The 15,521-nt window shown below is 42.5% G+C and overlaps 1 protein-coding gene across 5 annotated transcripts in view; it reads right to left on the bottom strand.

Annotated features, from left to right (window-relative positions):
- Positions 1–890: 890 nt before the first annotated feature.
- Positions 891–15,521, bottom strand: part of palld (palladin, cytoskeletal associated protein) — a 67,265-nt gene continuing 52,634 nt past the window's right edge. For 4 of the 5 annotated variants that reach the window (XM_087836142.1, XM_087836143.1, XM_006790222.3 and 1 more), the window contains 12 exons: positions 12,967–13,650; positions 11,960–12,104; positions 11,544–11,645; positions 10,116–10,154; positions 8,922–9,143; positions 7,831–7,980; positions 7,477–7,565; positions 6,227–6,359; positions 3,313–3,520; positions 2,931–3,096; positions 2,503–2,636; positions 891–2,411 (listed from right to left, as the gene is read on the bottom strand). In XM_087836142.1, coding sequence (XP_087692268.1) covers positions 2,251–2,411; positions 2,503–2,636; positions 2,931–3,096; positions 3,313–3,520; positions 6,227–6,359; positions 7,477–7,565; positions 7,831–7,980; positions 8,922–9,143; positions 10,116–10,154; positions 11,544–11,645; positions 11,960–12,104; positions 12,967–13,650 — 2,233 coding nt within the window. In that variant the 3' untranslated portion in view covers positions 891–2,250. The remainder of the gene's footprint in view (positions 2,412–2,502; positions 2,637–2,930; positions 3,097–3,312; positions 3,521–6,226; positions 6,360–7,476; positions 7,566–7,830; positions 7,981–8,921; positions 9,144–10,115; positions 10,155–11,543; positions 11,646–11,959; positions 12,105–12,966; positions 13,651–15,521) is intronic. The other variant, XM_087836144.1, reaches the window with a different exon arrangement.

The raw sequence follows: 15,521 nt of genomic DNA, 5'->3' as shown, positions 1-15,521 counted from the left end.
CTAACGCTGATCTAGACACACCCACTACTTGATGTAACCTGTTTAATGTGACTGTGTAACAGTGACGCAGTATCAAAAGCAGAACAGTGTAATTCCCAGCATGGAGCCATCAAAATGTCATTTGTAACCCTAAGAAGAGCAGTTTCAGTCAAATGTAATTTTTAAAATTATAACTAAAATTTATAAAAAATGTTATGCATTTCCTAAAAGGCTTCTCAGCTACAATCTTTTCTAAAATCTTTGGCAATTAAGGCCACCGGGGCTTATCCCTAGCTATAACTTTCCAGGTAAGAATAAATCCAGGTTAGATTTGAGGTTTTACAGCAAGGGATGGGTTGAACAATAGCATGCTTATAGCAGGTGTGAACAGAACCGATTAACATGAATAATAATATCAGGCCACACGAGAGTCACAGTGACACAGAAAGTTTATAAAATAGTTTAATTTTGCTGCTGAAATCAGTGAAACTTTCCAGATAAGGACAAAAATAATCCAGATTTACAAAATAAGAAAAATCACTAATAGAGTGAGTAGATTAAGGCACGACGCTTGAATGAACATGTTGTACTTTATCTACAACACAAAGACGTTTTTACTTGAGCAGTAGTTCCCCAGAAACCCTGGCGAGCTATTGCTCAAGACCACTTTAAAAAATTGCAGGAGCGTCTGGCTCCAAAGAAGCAAAGTAAAAAGAACCGAGGGGTGGCTTGAGACTTTTGCACAGTACATGTACCCCTTGTTGGGAATCACTGTGCCAAATCACTGCTTGACTTTATAGCTTTTTAACATTTTTAGCACAAGTGGCATTTCCTGTGACCGATAATATGCCTTTTGGTATCCTTTTATTGTTTTAGGAGAAGCCTACCAGTCCACAAAAACATTCACACTGTGCCTGAAGAGTTTGATTTTTTATTAACATTTTATAACCTAAAATAGTATCAGGAGAACAATCCATATACAGGCATTGATTGGCATAGAAATGTGCAAACACAAAGTGTCAGCTGACCGAAGCTCAGAAAAAAAAGATGCCCACAAAGGAGACACAAATCGTAGATATAAATATGCTTTGCTGTTGATTTGTTAATGTTGAGAGTGTTTATTACCCATGAATACTGAAGGAAAGAAGCCGTTTTTTTTAAATGCATCCTAGTAAAAGTTACTTGGCACTGTACAAGTGTCCAAAAAAAAAAAAAACATGCAAAGAAACAGTGTTTGCATTAAGTGATTTAAGGCAGTAAATATATTTATAAAACTTCATGATAGACAGGATTGTTTTATCGGTGAACTGAAGGTTGCAAATATAATTTATGTTAAGATTGCTTTGGAAAGTAAATAGCATTTTTTTTCCCATACAAAAATAAAATGGACAATCTGTGATGTGTGTGACGAAAAACACTGAAACCCTTCACAGCACCCTCTCTTAAGTGAGAACATTTCAATTCACACTTCAAAAAAAAGAAAGAAAAGAAAATCAAAGAAGAAGAAAAAGTAATCACCTAAATAACCCACCATCATTTTAGTTTTTCAGTATTACACTTCACATCCCTCCACTGACTTGCTTTTCCTGCCATCTTCTCTTGTTAAAACCAACTTTCCTTAAGGTCTGCTGCACATACACATCCTTTTAACCAAACATTAAATGTCTTCTGCCCCCCCAAAACAAAACAAAACAACAACAAAAAACACCGTTTGTAAGGTCCGGCCTTGTCCAGTATCTGATCTACAACCTAAAAGCTACATAAGCCCTCACAATAAAAGTCGGTGATCTCCTTCGTCCAAGCTACGATGCTTTGAATCATTCAGTCTCGTTTCCTCAGCTGGTGTGATTGCTACTTATAAATACAGTATTAGTTGGTGAATTGCAAATGGCACCACTTGAACATGCATAGTGATTTGGTTTCATTTTTTTTTTGTATCTTTACAGAAAGAAAAAAGGCACTTTAAAGGGTAAAACAGAGTCAGGCATACACTGAACAGTCTTTTCTTGTGGTAAACACCTCAATCACTTCCAGATCCAGTTAATAAAATGAAACTTGATGAATTCTGTAATACATTAGTGTTGTGTCATCCTATTTAGAACAAAGAAACATGGCAACACCTTTCTCACTTTGCCCACCCAAGCTTAAATTCAGTATCTGCAGTTCATTGGTGGTGGACAAGAATATACTCTGCCTCTCCTCGTTAGGAGTGCCGGGATCACAGGCAGCTTTCTGGCTTTTCTGGGTAATCCTCACACCTCTGATTCGTCTCTACAGGTCGTCACTTTCCACCAGGCCTCCGGGCTGCACTGGGCTGGAGTCGGGGAAGAAGGCCGCCTTCACATCCAGACCTCTCTCCGTCAGCGCTGCGTAGCGGCTGGTGGAGGGACGCACCTTTTTGGGCTTTGGGAGGTTAGGCTGCTGCCATTGAGCTAAAGAAGGAATAGAAGTATTTAAATAGTTTGTATAAAAGAAAAAAAAAATGCTGGATTCAGGGAGAAGTGTGTGATAGCTTGGACTTACTGTGGACATCAAGCCGAGCGGTGCTGGATACGATGCCGGCGTCATTCTTGGCTGACACGGTGTACCAGCCGGCATCTTCTTTCAAAGCTGGCTGGATGATCATACATAGGTAGCCACAGTTGTCCTGGTGCATGCTGGGAAAGAGGAGAAAGAGCATTGACATACATCAGATAACTGATATACATCAGACGTCAGAGACATGACACTTAAGGTAATATTTAAATATCGTTTTTCTTGGCGTACTGTATCTATAATATTAATTGTCATCGCATGTGTTGGTGCTGTGATGGCGTGATCTCCCTAGTCCTCTGGATTGAAATGTTATTGAAACCGTAACTGTGCACATGTTTAGGGCTTGTATAACTTACTGGGGAAAATGCTTTCTAAATCTCACCAAACCACAGTTTGGTTTACTTATTCCTGTTTACCTGATTCTGTCTGTGTTGTGAGTGAAAGACTCATTCTCCCTCTTCCAGAAGATCTGCGGATAGGGAACCCCCGTCACACGGCACTCCAGTCGCACAGGATGACCCTCTGCAACGCTCGTGTTCTGCAGTTTCTCGATGAATGAAGGGGCCTTGTGCATCTCTTTGGCTAAGGAGAGAGAAGGTGTTACTTAGATGCACTAATGGACCAGGACAGCAACATCTCCTGCTGGATGTTTATGGAAGCCATTCACAGTTAAAGTTAGTTTCCAGGTAGTTTCTAATTTAGACGTTATTAATCCTAGAACGGTCTGATTTCCCACGAGTCCCTCAAATGCCACCCCATTAAAAAAAAGTCTCTGTTCGTGCTGATCGTTCTGTTTACCTGCAACGATCAGTTCCAGGTTGAAAGAGTTCTGGCCGGCTCTGTTGCTGGCGATGCAGGTGTAGATGCCTGCGTCGCGGCTGGTCACAGGTTCGATGACCAACGAGTGCACGCCGTTTTCTCTCACCAGCATCTTATGGGCAGAATCGGGGCGGATGGTCTGTCCGTTCAACTGCCAGATGAGGTCAGGAGTAGGCAGGCCGCTCACCTACAGGAGGGGAAAAACACAGAAGACATTACATTTGAGTGAATGCATGAATGCTTACGTCGTTTGTGCCTGTTTTTGTTGGAAGAATTTGATTGTTATCCGCATGTTCGTGTTTATTGGGAGTATGAAAACAGTTTAGTTAATCTTTGTTTGTCTGGGGGAGACTGGTCACCTGCATGCTTTGTCATAGGAATAAACTGGACTCACAGAAGACGTGTTTCTCTTTTCAGAGAAACCCAACACCTGCTCTGCTGCCTCTGGCCCACGTGGAAAATGTGCCACTATTACAATGTTCACATTCTCACAAAACAGCAGACTAAGCAGCGATAAGCACTTCTGGAAGGAAACCAGTGCGCATTTAGAAGTTGAGACATTTTAAGAACGGAAAATCTAGAAAGCCTCAAATGACCTGCAAATAGATATCTGCTATAAATATCTTCGACATTAAGAGCTCTGAAGGAATGGAGACTCTGGGTTTATTTCTGAAAGACACAAAAAGACAGCCTTTTTATAGCGAGTTAATTGTGGGTCTGCTTTATTTTATTACATGCACCAGCTTTTCAAAGAGGTTCCTCGGTGCCTCGGGCCGCAGGGAGACGAGGTGAAGATGGAGGGGATGAAGAAAGAAAACGAACACGGGTGGTGGGAGTGGTGTAAGGGGAAATAATTGTAGAAAAACCTGATCCCACTTAATCCCTGAAAAATGACACCTGTGTGCCCTGTCTGTCTGTTGTGAGCCATTCATAAAGTGATGAAAAATCTTGTCTGCGCTAGTTCACTAGAGGAACTGGAATGCACGGAAAAGGGAAATGCTTCCTTGGCAGCACTGACATGGAGCCTCCCTGAAAGCAATACAGACGCTGAATTAAAGGGTGGATTTGAAATGGTTTTTTCTCTATTACTATGATTAACATATTCTCTTTGGTGCGGGCATCTTTCTTTCTAGTCACGTCTCACTTATTTTAGACTCTTTGGTTTATCAAAGAATAGCAGCGATAGTGTGTTCACCTGCAGTCTATTCAATAAGCACAGCAGGTTAAATCAAAGCAATGGCTTGGTAAGTAGGGTTAAAGTTAAAATGACAGATTGTAACACACAGGGCTGAAACCACAGGCGCATTAAAGTTCATAGCTTGACACGCCATACTCAACCAAAGAAAAAACACAAACCCAAAAAACAAAAAGTTTCTTTTTTCTTCTTTTTTTACATCAAAAACGCAGCATCTCAAAACCAACTCCCTTTTTCTAACAGTTGATCAAAAACTATACTGCTCATTTGAATAATTCACCAGTGAAAGCACCAAAGTGATACAGTGTAGCTAATTTTACCTGCAACTAAACAGTCACAATTCATTCTTAACCATTAAACCTGACATCATTAATGACTGTTTAGCTTCTTTTACTCTCCATCTCCTTGTCACTGCCCCAAACTTCTTTTGCTAACGAGGTCAGCCATTATATTGCACTCCTCACTGGCAAGTTCACCGCTCAGGATCTTTTTATTGTTTTGACCAGCAGTTGAATTTTGAATCTGTCTATTTTAAAACCATCCCATTAAGATAATTTTAAGATTATTGTTCTCTTGTCTTTAACTGCTCCAAAAGGCAGCAATAGGTTGCTGAGAAATATTAGCAGTAATCACATAAAAAACCCTGTCTTGCCTCTCTTTTAGGCTAAAGGAGATAGACTTTGGAACAGGCTACCTGACTTGATCATATTAGTTGATTCTGTGGTTTATTTTAAATGTCACCCAAAAGCACATTTTTTAACAAATAGGTAAGACTTTTCATAAGCACTCCCCTTCTTTGTCTAGTTTATTTGTGTAGCACTTCCCAGATGTTTTTGTGTGCCAGATGTGACCCTAATGCTACAGTACAACTGATATATGGCCCATATAAGAGGGGTCCATGCCAGAGTTCAGCTAATGTCCGTCCATCAAGGCCAAAAGTAGACCAAGAACTGTAGATTTGGACCAAATTTGGGCCAAACATTCACTGGTACCTGGGTTTGCCTATCATTGGGTCTTCCAGTTTCCTTATGTAAATATAATGCAGTAATGCCACATTAATACATAAAAAGTTATGACTATATTTACAAAAGATAAACAATAGTTATCAAAATTACTTTTTCAACCATGTGCAGCTTTTGATATTAGAAACTTCTTTTGTAAGAGTGTGCCAGGCCATCAACCTTATATGTTGTTTTTGAGTTCCTGAAGAAAACCTGCGTAAAAACAGGGAGGGTTTGCAATCTCCACATAGAAAGTTCTGAAATCAAGACCGTTTCTGTGTGGCAGCAGTGCTAGCCATATATTAACAGTTTTAACAGGAGGACCTCTCTCAAAACAGACTGAAAAGAGAACCAGGCTGCCACTAATAAAACCTGCCATGTGCTATTATATCACATCAGTCCAAACACTGTGGAAAAACTCAATGCTTCCAGATTTGGACCATTTCATCTACTTGACCTCCTACAATAATAAAAGCTGTATGCACAGCACATTGGTATATGTATGCTTGTTTATGTAATGCAAGAAGTTCTAATTGTGAAACATTTTGTAACATTGTTAAAAAGTGCTGTATAGGCGTTTTTAATATTGTTATTAATTGACTGAGCAACCACAGTACAACCACAGTTCCTTCCTTCCTCTGTTTTATCACCGTGTACACCCATGCTGGCACATGTTACACCAGAGGTGTGTATTTACCTTGCAGTCCATTCGACACAGACGGCCTTCCTGAACAATGAGGTCACCAGGCGCCTGCAGGAAGTGGGGGCGGAAGTGACGCTCTTGGATGTTATCGTTCTCATCACCGCTGTCTCTAGACCTGGACCTGGGCCTGATAGAGAGAGAGAGAGACAGACAGACAAAGGGTTTCTGGGATTAACATTTAAGCTCTGAATTAATGAGATGTTTTGGAAAAGAACAAACTTTTAGTTTTTATTTGCTGACTGTTAAACTCTCAACTAAGGCTACACGGGGAAGCACATAAAATTGTAGGTATGAAATCCCCCTGTCAGAAAGAGTAGAATACCTTTAAACCCTGACCTAATTTACCCCTTAAACCAGGGGAAGGCAACTCCAGGCCTCAAGGGCCGGTGTCCTGCAGGTTTTAGATGCGTCCTTGATCCAACACAGCTGATTTAAATGGTTAAATTACCTCTTCAACATGTCTTGAAGTTCTCTAGAGGCCTGGTAGTGAGCTAATCATTTGATTCAGGTGTGTTGACCCAGGGTGATATTTAAAACCTGCAGGACACCGGCCCTCGAGGCCTGGAGTTGCTAAAAATGCTAACAGTCATCGGTGACAGGTTAGGGTTTAAAGGGTTAAAAAAAAACCTCCAGTTCTCTTTCCCCTACTTCCACTTCCTGTTTTGTGACATGTAAAAGTCTCTTTAAGACTTGTACAGCAGGACAGGACCTGGAGATGTTCTTATGACTATACCCTGAAAAAACAGTGACATCACCACACTGCCTGAATATCAGCCAAGGAGAGAAATAAAGAGAGCAGGAGACACTGATTGTTATCTGGATCTCTCTCCGTACTCAAAACATCCTTAAGCTCTAATTTAATCAGGGTGTGTTCATCTTGATAACAGATTACAGGTGTTTTTTATGTTCTGTAAGCGACCATAAGAATGTCTGCGATCATCAGTGCATTTTTCAATATCTGGCCTTGCACGACTGCATACTGCATATACAAGATCATTAGAGCAATGAAAAACAGAGCCATGCTAACAGGTGTTCCCTCTCATTAACACTGAGCTTTTCTCCCCCCAACAGTGGGATTCAGCTCACGGCAAACATTTGCTTAAATAGAAGCTTCTTGGACTGTTTTGAATCCGTGCGGAAATGTGTGAGCGAGCACAGAAGCACGTGTAGATGGTGAACAGCCCGCAACACGCGCGCCAGACGGAGATTTTGTTTGTCTTCTCTCCATCTGCTGCCAGCCTCACCTGCGCATGTGTCCAGGTGCAGAGCGCTGGCTGCGACCTCGCTGGTTCACCGCCTGGACCATCATCCTGCCAGTGCAGCTCACCCTGCCCTGAGAGAGGAAGAGAGGGAACTTATGAGGTGATAAAACGCCAGGAGCGGCAAGTCAGACTGAGAAGAGGAAATGAAATGTGAGTGTTAGAGCTGGAAAAGACAGTTCGAGGGCCTGTTCGACATAAACTTTTGAACCTCTTCAGGGTTTTCCTGTCTCATTCAATCCCCTCTTCCCGTTCAAGCCAGAGAACATTATTTTTATGAGTGGTGACATATCAGACAGGCAGTCGAACATAGGTGTTTGCATTGTTTTTTCAACTCACCTCAGGGTTGCCTGCCAAGATGGTGTAGTTGCCGTCATCGTCCAGGGAGGCTGCAGCAGTGTGCAGGGAGCAGGTTCCATCAGGATCTCGGCTGATCCTGTAGTGCTCGCTCCTCTTAGAGATCTGCTTACCATCTTTAAACCAGTAGACCTGCAGCACAAGATCATACAATTATCAGACAAGTTATGTTTTTCATGGGCTGACTTTGGCACTAAAATCGCAAAGAAATCACTTTTCCCTAGCAATACTTGGTTTATATTGATGGGAATAAGGCAGACTGACTCCAGGTCGGCATTGGACTCTGCTACAAGTTCTGTTCATAACTTGTTATTTAAAGATGATATGATCCTGTTGGCCAAGCACAGTGGCTAAAACTAAAAGCAAAACTTCCAAAGCCATTGTTCTTAGCCAGAAAAGGATGGAGTGCCCGCTACAGGGGAGGAGAGCTGGAGATTGACAGACAGATTAAAGGCATTGCTTTTGATTTACTGGGGAAGCTTTGCCCCAGTCCTCACCTGTAATCATAAATGGGTAATGACTTAAAGAATAAGATCGTAGCTAGAAGTGGCAGAAAGGCTATTCCTGGAAAGGGTGAATGGGCTCATTAAAGACTGTAGGAAGACAGGAATAGTAGAAAGGAGGCAGTTGGGTTTTTTTTAGGTCGCATTCTACCAGAAACAAGCTGAGGAGAGATAGGTTTAGACATCTTTTCTTGGGCTGCTGCTCCCTGCCACCTGGTCTTAACTAAGCAGAACAGGATGGATGGATGAATGAAAGGTAATACTCCATGAATATTTGGCCCCTATCTCATTTCTTATTTTTTCCCGTTAAACCTGTCAACACAGTCTGATTAATACACACAGAGCCAACCAGCCAGTTAGTCCCAGAGTGTATTCCCGCAAAGAGCCTCTCCTTATCCCAGTGTACAATAAATGTACAGTATATACACTTTCCATCAGCACCATCACATATCAGGAACCCCCTCAAGCCAGGAATTTGAACCTTAATAAATGCTTCAGAATAACATGTGAATCATCCCAGCTGTGTTTAAGTGTGTTGACGTTCTCTGAATTCGATGTAGACCCTCTCACCTTTGGTTTGGGGTCTCCTTTGATCTTGCAGGAGAAGGTGACTGGCATGCCCTCAAAGACTTTGTAGTGTTTGAGTTTCTGGTCGAAAGATGGTGCCACCCCTCGGCCAGCAGAGTTCTCATCGTGCTCCACGTCGTCGTCCGATTCCTCCACCGGAGAACGCTCCAAACGGTACTCGATCTCACTGATCAGACGCTGCTCAAAGCTCGACACTTTGTATTCCTAAATAAGTAAAAGAGACAAAAAAAATAGATTTAGACAAACCCTGCAGAAACACTGCATTAGTGAGAGAGAGTGAGTGGTTTGTGTGAACCCATAGCGAGTGCAAGTGCATTTAAAAGCGTGAGGACAGCTATCGATACAACCCATTTTGCCCAATTTTAACTTTTTACAAACTCATAAAACTGTCTTCAAGGTTACTGAAACTACCAACTTTCTCCCAATTTCCTGACTGTCTTTACCCACACGAGGCACTCCTCTATCTCATCATCTTCATCAATCTTTCAGTGCTGGAACTCTGAGGAGGCAGTGGAGAACATCTGCAGAGCAGCTTGCTCTGATGACACATCACACAGATAATGACAGGCCTCCGGGCACAGCTGCAGAGCCAACATATATCCTCCTGAACTTGCTGTGCTGCTTAGGATCACAGCAATTATAGAAGTCCTGAACTGGCGAGCTATTATCTGGTAATAATACAGAGGCGGCTGGTTCCATGTTAAAATCTTTCAAAGTAAGATTGCCTTCAAACATAGTAAAGATGTGGCCTAAAACTACAGCATGCACTTTGTGATGGCAGCAAAGTGTGGACAAACATATGTGGTAAAACCAAATGTGCTGATTGATGGTTACAGTATGTTGCAATTAAGCTCTCAACATGCTTTAGTATCTAAAATTTATATTGCACATTAAATGAAAATAGGCAGTAAAAGGTGCAGATAAGGACAAACACTAAACACTCTCTTTTGTGAATATTTGCAAACCAACCGCAAAAAGCGACCAGTGGATATAAAAGCTGAGTGATCAGTAACAAATTCTGTATCCCTGTATCCTTTCTATAACACTTGTTTCCTAATGAGATAACTGCCACACCTGATCCCGCTTCAGTTAAACTATACACGATTATGATTTTTGTGTGCATAGCTTGACACAGTGATATTTTAGAGTGAAGAAAAACCAGGAGGTGTCAATAACCTTTTGAGGGTAAGAGTCTCTATCAGATGATTTGTCTTCCTGTTGGGAGAAAAAGAGGCTTTGTTTGTGTGTCTGTCATGATGGAATAAACAGGTCAAGAAACAGTTGTGTTTTAAAGTTTGCTATTGCTAAATTCTTTATATAAAAGATGGAAGTAGCCACGGTGATGTGAACCACTGGTTTGTGGATTCCAGTTTGGGGGCCATCATCATTACTTATTTTAATAAGCGAATCTATCTAAATAAAAAACTGAGGACACTAGCGAACTGTCAGTTACTACTAAGTATATTTTACTGCTTATTCGAATAAAAATCAGGATAACATATAGAAAATAAACATCATGCTGTATTAAAAGAGACTTTAAATTAGTTATTGAGACCATAAATCCATCAGAAAGGTGTCTACTGGGGACACAGATGATTGGAAAAGAAGGGTCATTTTCTCATAGACTTCTAAAGAGCTGACCTTTTATTTCCAACCAGATAAAGCGCCCCCTGCTGGACGTTAAATAATCGCAGTTTGAGGTACTTCCATATAGGCTATGTCCATCTCTTATAGTCTGGTTTGTGTGCATGTTCAAACTTACCTGCTCTCAAAAGAAAAAAAAATACAAAGACATGCAAGACACTTTATCAAACACAAAGTGGCATAATGCACTAGTGCTGATGCCTTTGCAAGCTTCGCCATGCAAACTAGCTGTATTGCTCTAATCAGCTGAGTTGCTCCTCATACAAAGAGGCATTAGCACATAAGGGTGGCAGAGTGCTAACTCTGACATTGTGGACACAAGATGTGATATGGGGATGTTTACTGGCAACTTTCATGTAGTCTATGTGTGCATGTTGCTGAAGGATGATAATGCATCACTGTGATGTCCTCCATATAGTCTGATTTGAATTATTATTGGCTATCCCAGTCTAAAATGCTATTGAAATACACTGAAAGATCTAAAAAACAAATTAAGGCTTTAATTTCTCTTTCTTTGTCTTTGAAATTCATAACCAACTCTGTGGAGATGTTGTGCTTCTTTTCTGTTTCTCCAAAGTGACTATTTGGTGTCTAAGAGAGCCTTTGAACAACATGTTTGCAGCAACACTGGGTTCTAGGAGTTTGCATAAACAGAGCTTTTTATGGAGGGCTCTGGAGGACTTTGCAGTGTTTACACCCTGCTTTCATAACGTGCACTCAGCAGTGTTTACAGTGGCTTGGGGTGGAGGAAAGCCAGTGATCATGAGATAGGAATGACACCAGCGAAGTATCAGTGGACACACAGAGAGGTGCATGTGTGGTATGCATGCAGCAGGGGGATTTGTGCCGGTGTAGATATGCTGGTAAAACTGTTTCATGCCTGTGTGATTTCAGGTTTGTGCGTGTGCTGTTTTGTTCCTCCCTCCAGTGTGTGTGGATCCTGATAAAGAGCTGCCGTACCTGTGTGACTGGCTCCTCCTCTGTGTCCTGTGTGTTTAAGACCGTGGCTGCGTTGTCAGCACCCAAGAGCCTGCGAGCCATCTTCTCCTCATAGGTTAACCTCTGGAAGCAGTGATTAATGGGGTCAGCGCGGGTTAGTGTGCGAGTTAGAAAAACACACACTTTTACACTGCATTATTTGTATCTAAGCCTTGTGTTATTAGGGTATCAATTATATGTGGAGAAAACATATGGAATTTTCTTGATTGTGCATGAACCAAACGCTCTTTGAATTTTTTGTTGGTTGGATATGTTGGGACGCTTGTTATTCCGTGTTAATGGTTACTGAACAAGCTCATTCAGTAACTGTCTGCAAACACACTGTTCAGTATTTTACTAAGAATTTAACACGCCCACATACACGTACAAACACATACCTGTTGACCATTGCTGATGCGCTCTTCTTTGAAGCGCAGTTTTCTCTCCAAATCCTGGATGACCGCATCCTTGGATCCCTGAATGTCTGAGTCGGAGGCGATGCGTGGTGTCTTGGTGACAGAGGACTTCCTTGGAAATGCTTTGCTAAAAGAATGACAAAAAGTTGAAAATAACCTTTATTTATTATATAGTAGGACTTGGCATTATTTCACTGTCTGAAACAAACCGTTATATCCCCCTTACCCTTCCCTTTAAGCCCCTCGTAAACAGAAGTTTTGAACAGCAGGAAAGTGGCTGAGATCAATATAGGGTCTGGCCCCCTGTCACTGTGTGACTCACATAATCTCAGCACCTCTTTCATCCATGGCTGCCCCGCTTGCTTTCTAACATGAACCCTTATCTGGACATGTTCAGCTATAGCATTTCGCAGTATGTCTTCTTATCTCTCACAAGTGCAGCAGGAATTCCAGGAATAGCAGGGGGAGTTCGGGAGTGATGAAAATTTACTGGCAAAGAGCTAAAAGGTGGAATGTCCTTGATGGTAGGAAAAAAAAAATTACTCTCTTCAGGGACGCCATCAGACGAGGATTATCTACACACAAACAGATTTTTATCAGCTAACTCAATAAGCAGAGTGCAAAATCAGCTAGATAATCTGCAGAGTGATAGATTTTTAAAAAAATATAAGCTAACGTTATTGTTTATATTAATTTCAACAAGTCTTTCCGTCTCGAGGACTTTGTGTATATTTTTTTCCCCAATTGGGGTGAGGGCCTTGCACCTTTTGAGCAACTTTTGTTTATGTGTGTGGGGTCTCTAGTTGGCATTTTCCTGTAAACATGCTGCAAAAAAAAATGTAAACATGTCATCTTCCATCCAGCAGCAGACATTCTGCACTCAGCTGCCAGCAGTTAGTGCCTGACACACAGACTGTGCTGGCCTGATGCTGCTGACAGACTCTGTAAAAAAAGATATGTGGTTAAAAGTGTATTTGAATGTCACTTACACAGTCCCGTTGCCTTTAGGAAGACCCATGGCATTGACTGTAGGGCTGCCAGGTGTGGAAGGTGTGGAGGGCAACACTGAGGAAAGGAAGCTGGAGGCAGGAGATGGAGGGACGGAAGAGAAAGGCGAGGACATATCTGAGTATGCTGGAGATGTGGCTACGGGTGGAGGGGGAGGAGGTGGTGGAGGAGGAAAGTCTTGGGCGGGACCTGATGGAGAGGACAGGCTGCCGGAGCTGAGGAAGGGCGGAGGTGGAGGAGGGAAGGAAGGAGAGCTTGGGGACTCGAGGCCGCTCGCCTTGGTGAAGGTGGGCATGGTGACCCTGCTGAAGGACTTGTGTGAGGTGGGTGGAGACAGAGGGGATGACAGGCTGGATCCAGAGGAGCCAGAGGACTGGGTGACGTAGCCCGCCCCACCGGGGCTCTGCGCTGCAATGAACTGCTTGGGCCGGGCATAGTTGAATGTGCTGGCTTGCATGGCTGTGCTGTTCTCCAACTCCTGGAAGGAGGGAGGAGGTGGGAGAGGTGGGGATGGAGGAGCAGGTGGAGATACTTCCTGAAGTGGCTGCAGAGGTGGAGGTGGGATTTCCTGATTCTGCTGCTCCAGCTGCTGCTGCTGCCAGTTGGCTGCTTCCTGCTGCTCCAACAGAATCTGGTCCTGCAGCTGCTTCAGCTGTGCCGCGTTCCTGTGAAGAACAACCAGTCATCAGAAAATAAAGTTTCTTTTCTTTCTTTCTTTTTTTTTTTAAACCTGAGGGGCAGATGATAACAAGGTAACAGTAAAAATGTTACAAAATCATCTGTTTTTAGTTTATGCATGACACAATAGTCTGGTCTCAATCCAACTGTAGTCAGAACACAACTGGCAGGAAGGTTGGAGGCCAGATGTGAACATCATCAATGGAGAGTCAAAGTGTTTGGAAAGTCAAGTGAAGTTAGCTAAGATGTAAATTATTAAAGACGCAAAGCATTTTCAGGATGACATCAGCACTCGGCCGTCAGCCTGACAGTTGTCAGCAGGAGTCGAACTGTGTGAAATGTTTTTCCTCTGCTCTGAAGGTGATAGCTTGTCAGGCCAGAGGCTTGGGCAAAGTGTTGGTATGTGTGCAACTTCTGGGAGGAAACCACTGCACGAGCGGCACCGACTGATAGTTTATCAGCCTCTAGCCTCTAACAAAGACTTGTTAAAAAGCCCGACTGTTGACAATACATCAAGCGTGGCGCTGGAACCAGATGATAAGTGCAACAGTGAAGAAAACAGCTCTGTTCCTGTTGTTCAGCAGCGTTGAAGTGGATGGACAGAAAACTGGGGTATAAGCAGAGCTGTGGAAAAGTAAAACCCCACGGTTAAGGTGTGGCTCCTCGAATTTGCAGAATGAAGGGGGAAAAAAATGCAATATTTCTGTGTCATTTTGCCAGGATCCTGATTTATTTTTGCACAGGCGTGGTCAATCAGTTTCTGTGTCATTGTGGAGGAGACGGAGGCTAACTCATAATCTAAAGTTTCAGTTGTCGACACAAATTTTTCACGAACCAGGAGGGTTTTTAAAATGTTTTGAAAATCACAGGACATGAGTGAACTCTGAGGTGCTCTCCCTGAGGATCAGAAGGAGGCCGTAGGTCTTCGGGAAAAAAGGATGAAAAGTTATAAACCTTGAGAGTCTACAGCTCACATGAGCATGTGAGACTGATGAGTTCTTCACAGGCTGCCTGCTCAGAATATACTGTACATCCCAGTGGTGCGTGTTGTCAAGAGTCCACCAAGTTCATGTGCCCAAATCTTTTCCAGATGTTGAATAATCAGCGGAGCGTTTCCACTATTTTTCATCTGTGACAATGCAAAGAAAACCCCCTCCCTCTCGGCTTGGGATACAGATTTACAAATGTCACCAGTGCTAATTTGACAAAACTGATAGTCGTAGCATAATTTGACACGAGTCCTGCCAGATAGACTAAAAGAACAATTTTATCAACAATACCTCAGTTCAGATGTTTCAAACTACTTTTAGCTTTTGCCATCTACTCTTAGTGATTTCATTCAGCCTACCATTTATCAGTTGTAGGTACTGCATACATACTTTTTACCCTTAATTGGAGATCATCACATAGACGGTCCTAGGCAAGTATTTTGGTAATACACTCCCAGAAGGGAATTTATTGGCTCAAATAAAAGTCAATAATTCAAAAAAAAATCCCCTGCAGTCATTCCACCTGGTGCTCCCCTTACAGGACTCACTGAGCACACAATCAATTCAGTGTGTCCCCCCCCTCTTTGTATACATTTTCCTTTACATTCCCCAAAGGTCTCCTGTTTGGGAGTCCACCAAAAGAGCTCTTTTACAGGAATAGTTTGGCAGCTCGTGAGGCTCACAGCTCTCCGCAGCGGTTTGATTCCTTTTTTGGCGGTGTTCTCGGAGGCATAAGCACCCTGCCCGTCTGCTCCAGCAGAGAGGAAACACTCTTAATTTCCTCAAAGCCTCATCCCACTCTCCTCGACACAATGCTTTACTGCCTCAGCAGGGGAAGACCTCAAAGACCTTTTTAGCATTTACCTACA

The sequence above is a fragment of the Neolamprologus brichardi genome, chromosome 23 (genome assembly GCF_056152115.1).
Source record: "Neolamprologus brichardi isolate AB-2024 chromosome 23, ASM5615211v1, whole genome shotgun sequence".
NCBI lineage: Eukaryota > Metazoa > Chordata > Actinopteri > Cichliformes > Cichlidae > Neolamprologus > Neolamprologus brichardi.
The sequence above is the reverse complement of the archived record's forward strand: the minus strand, read 5'-3'. Positions and strand labels throughout refer to the sequence as shown.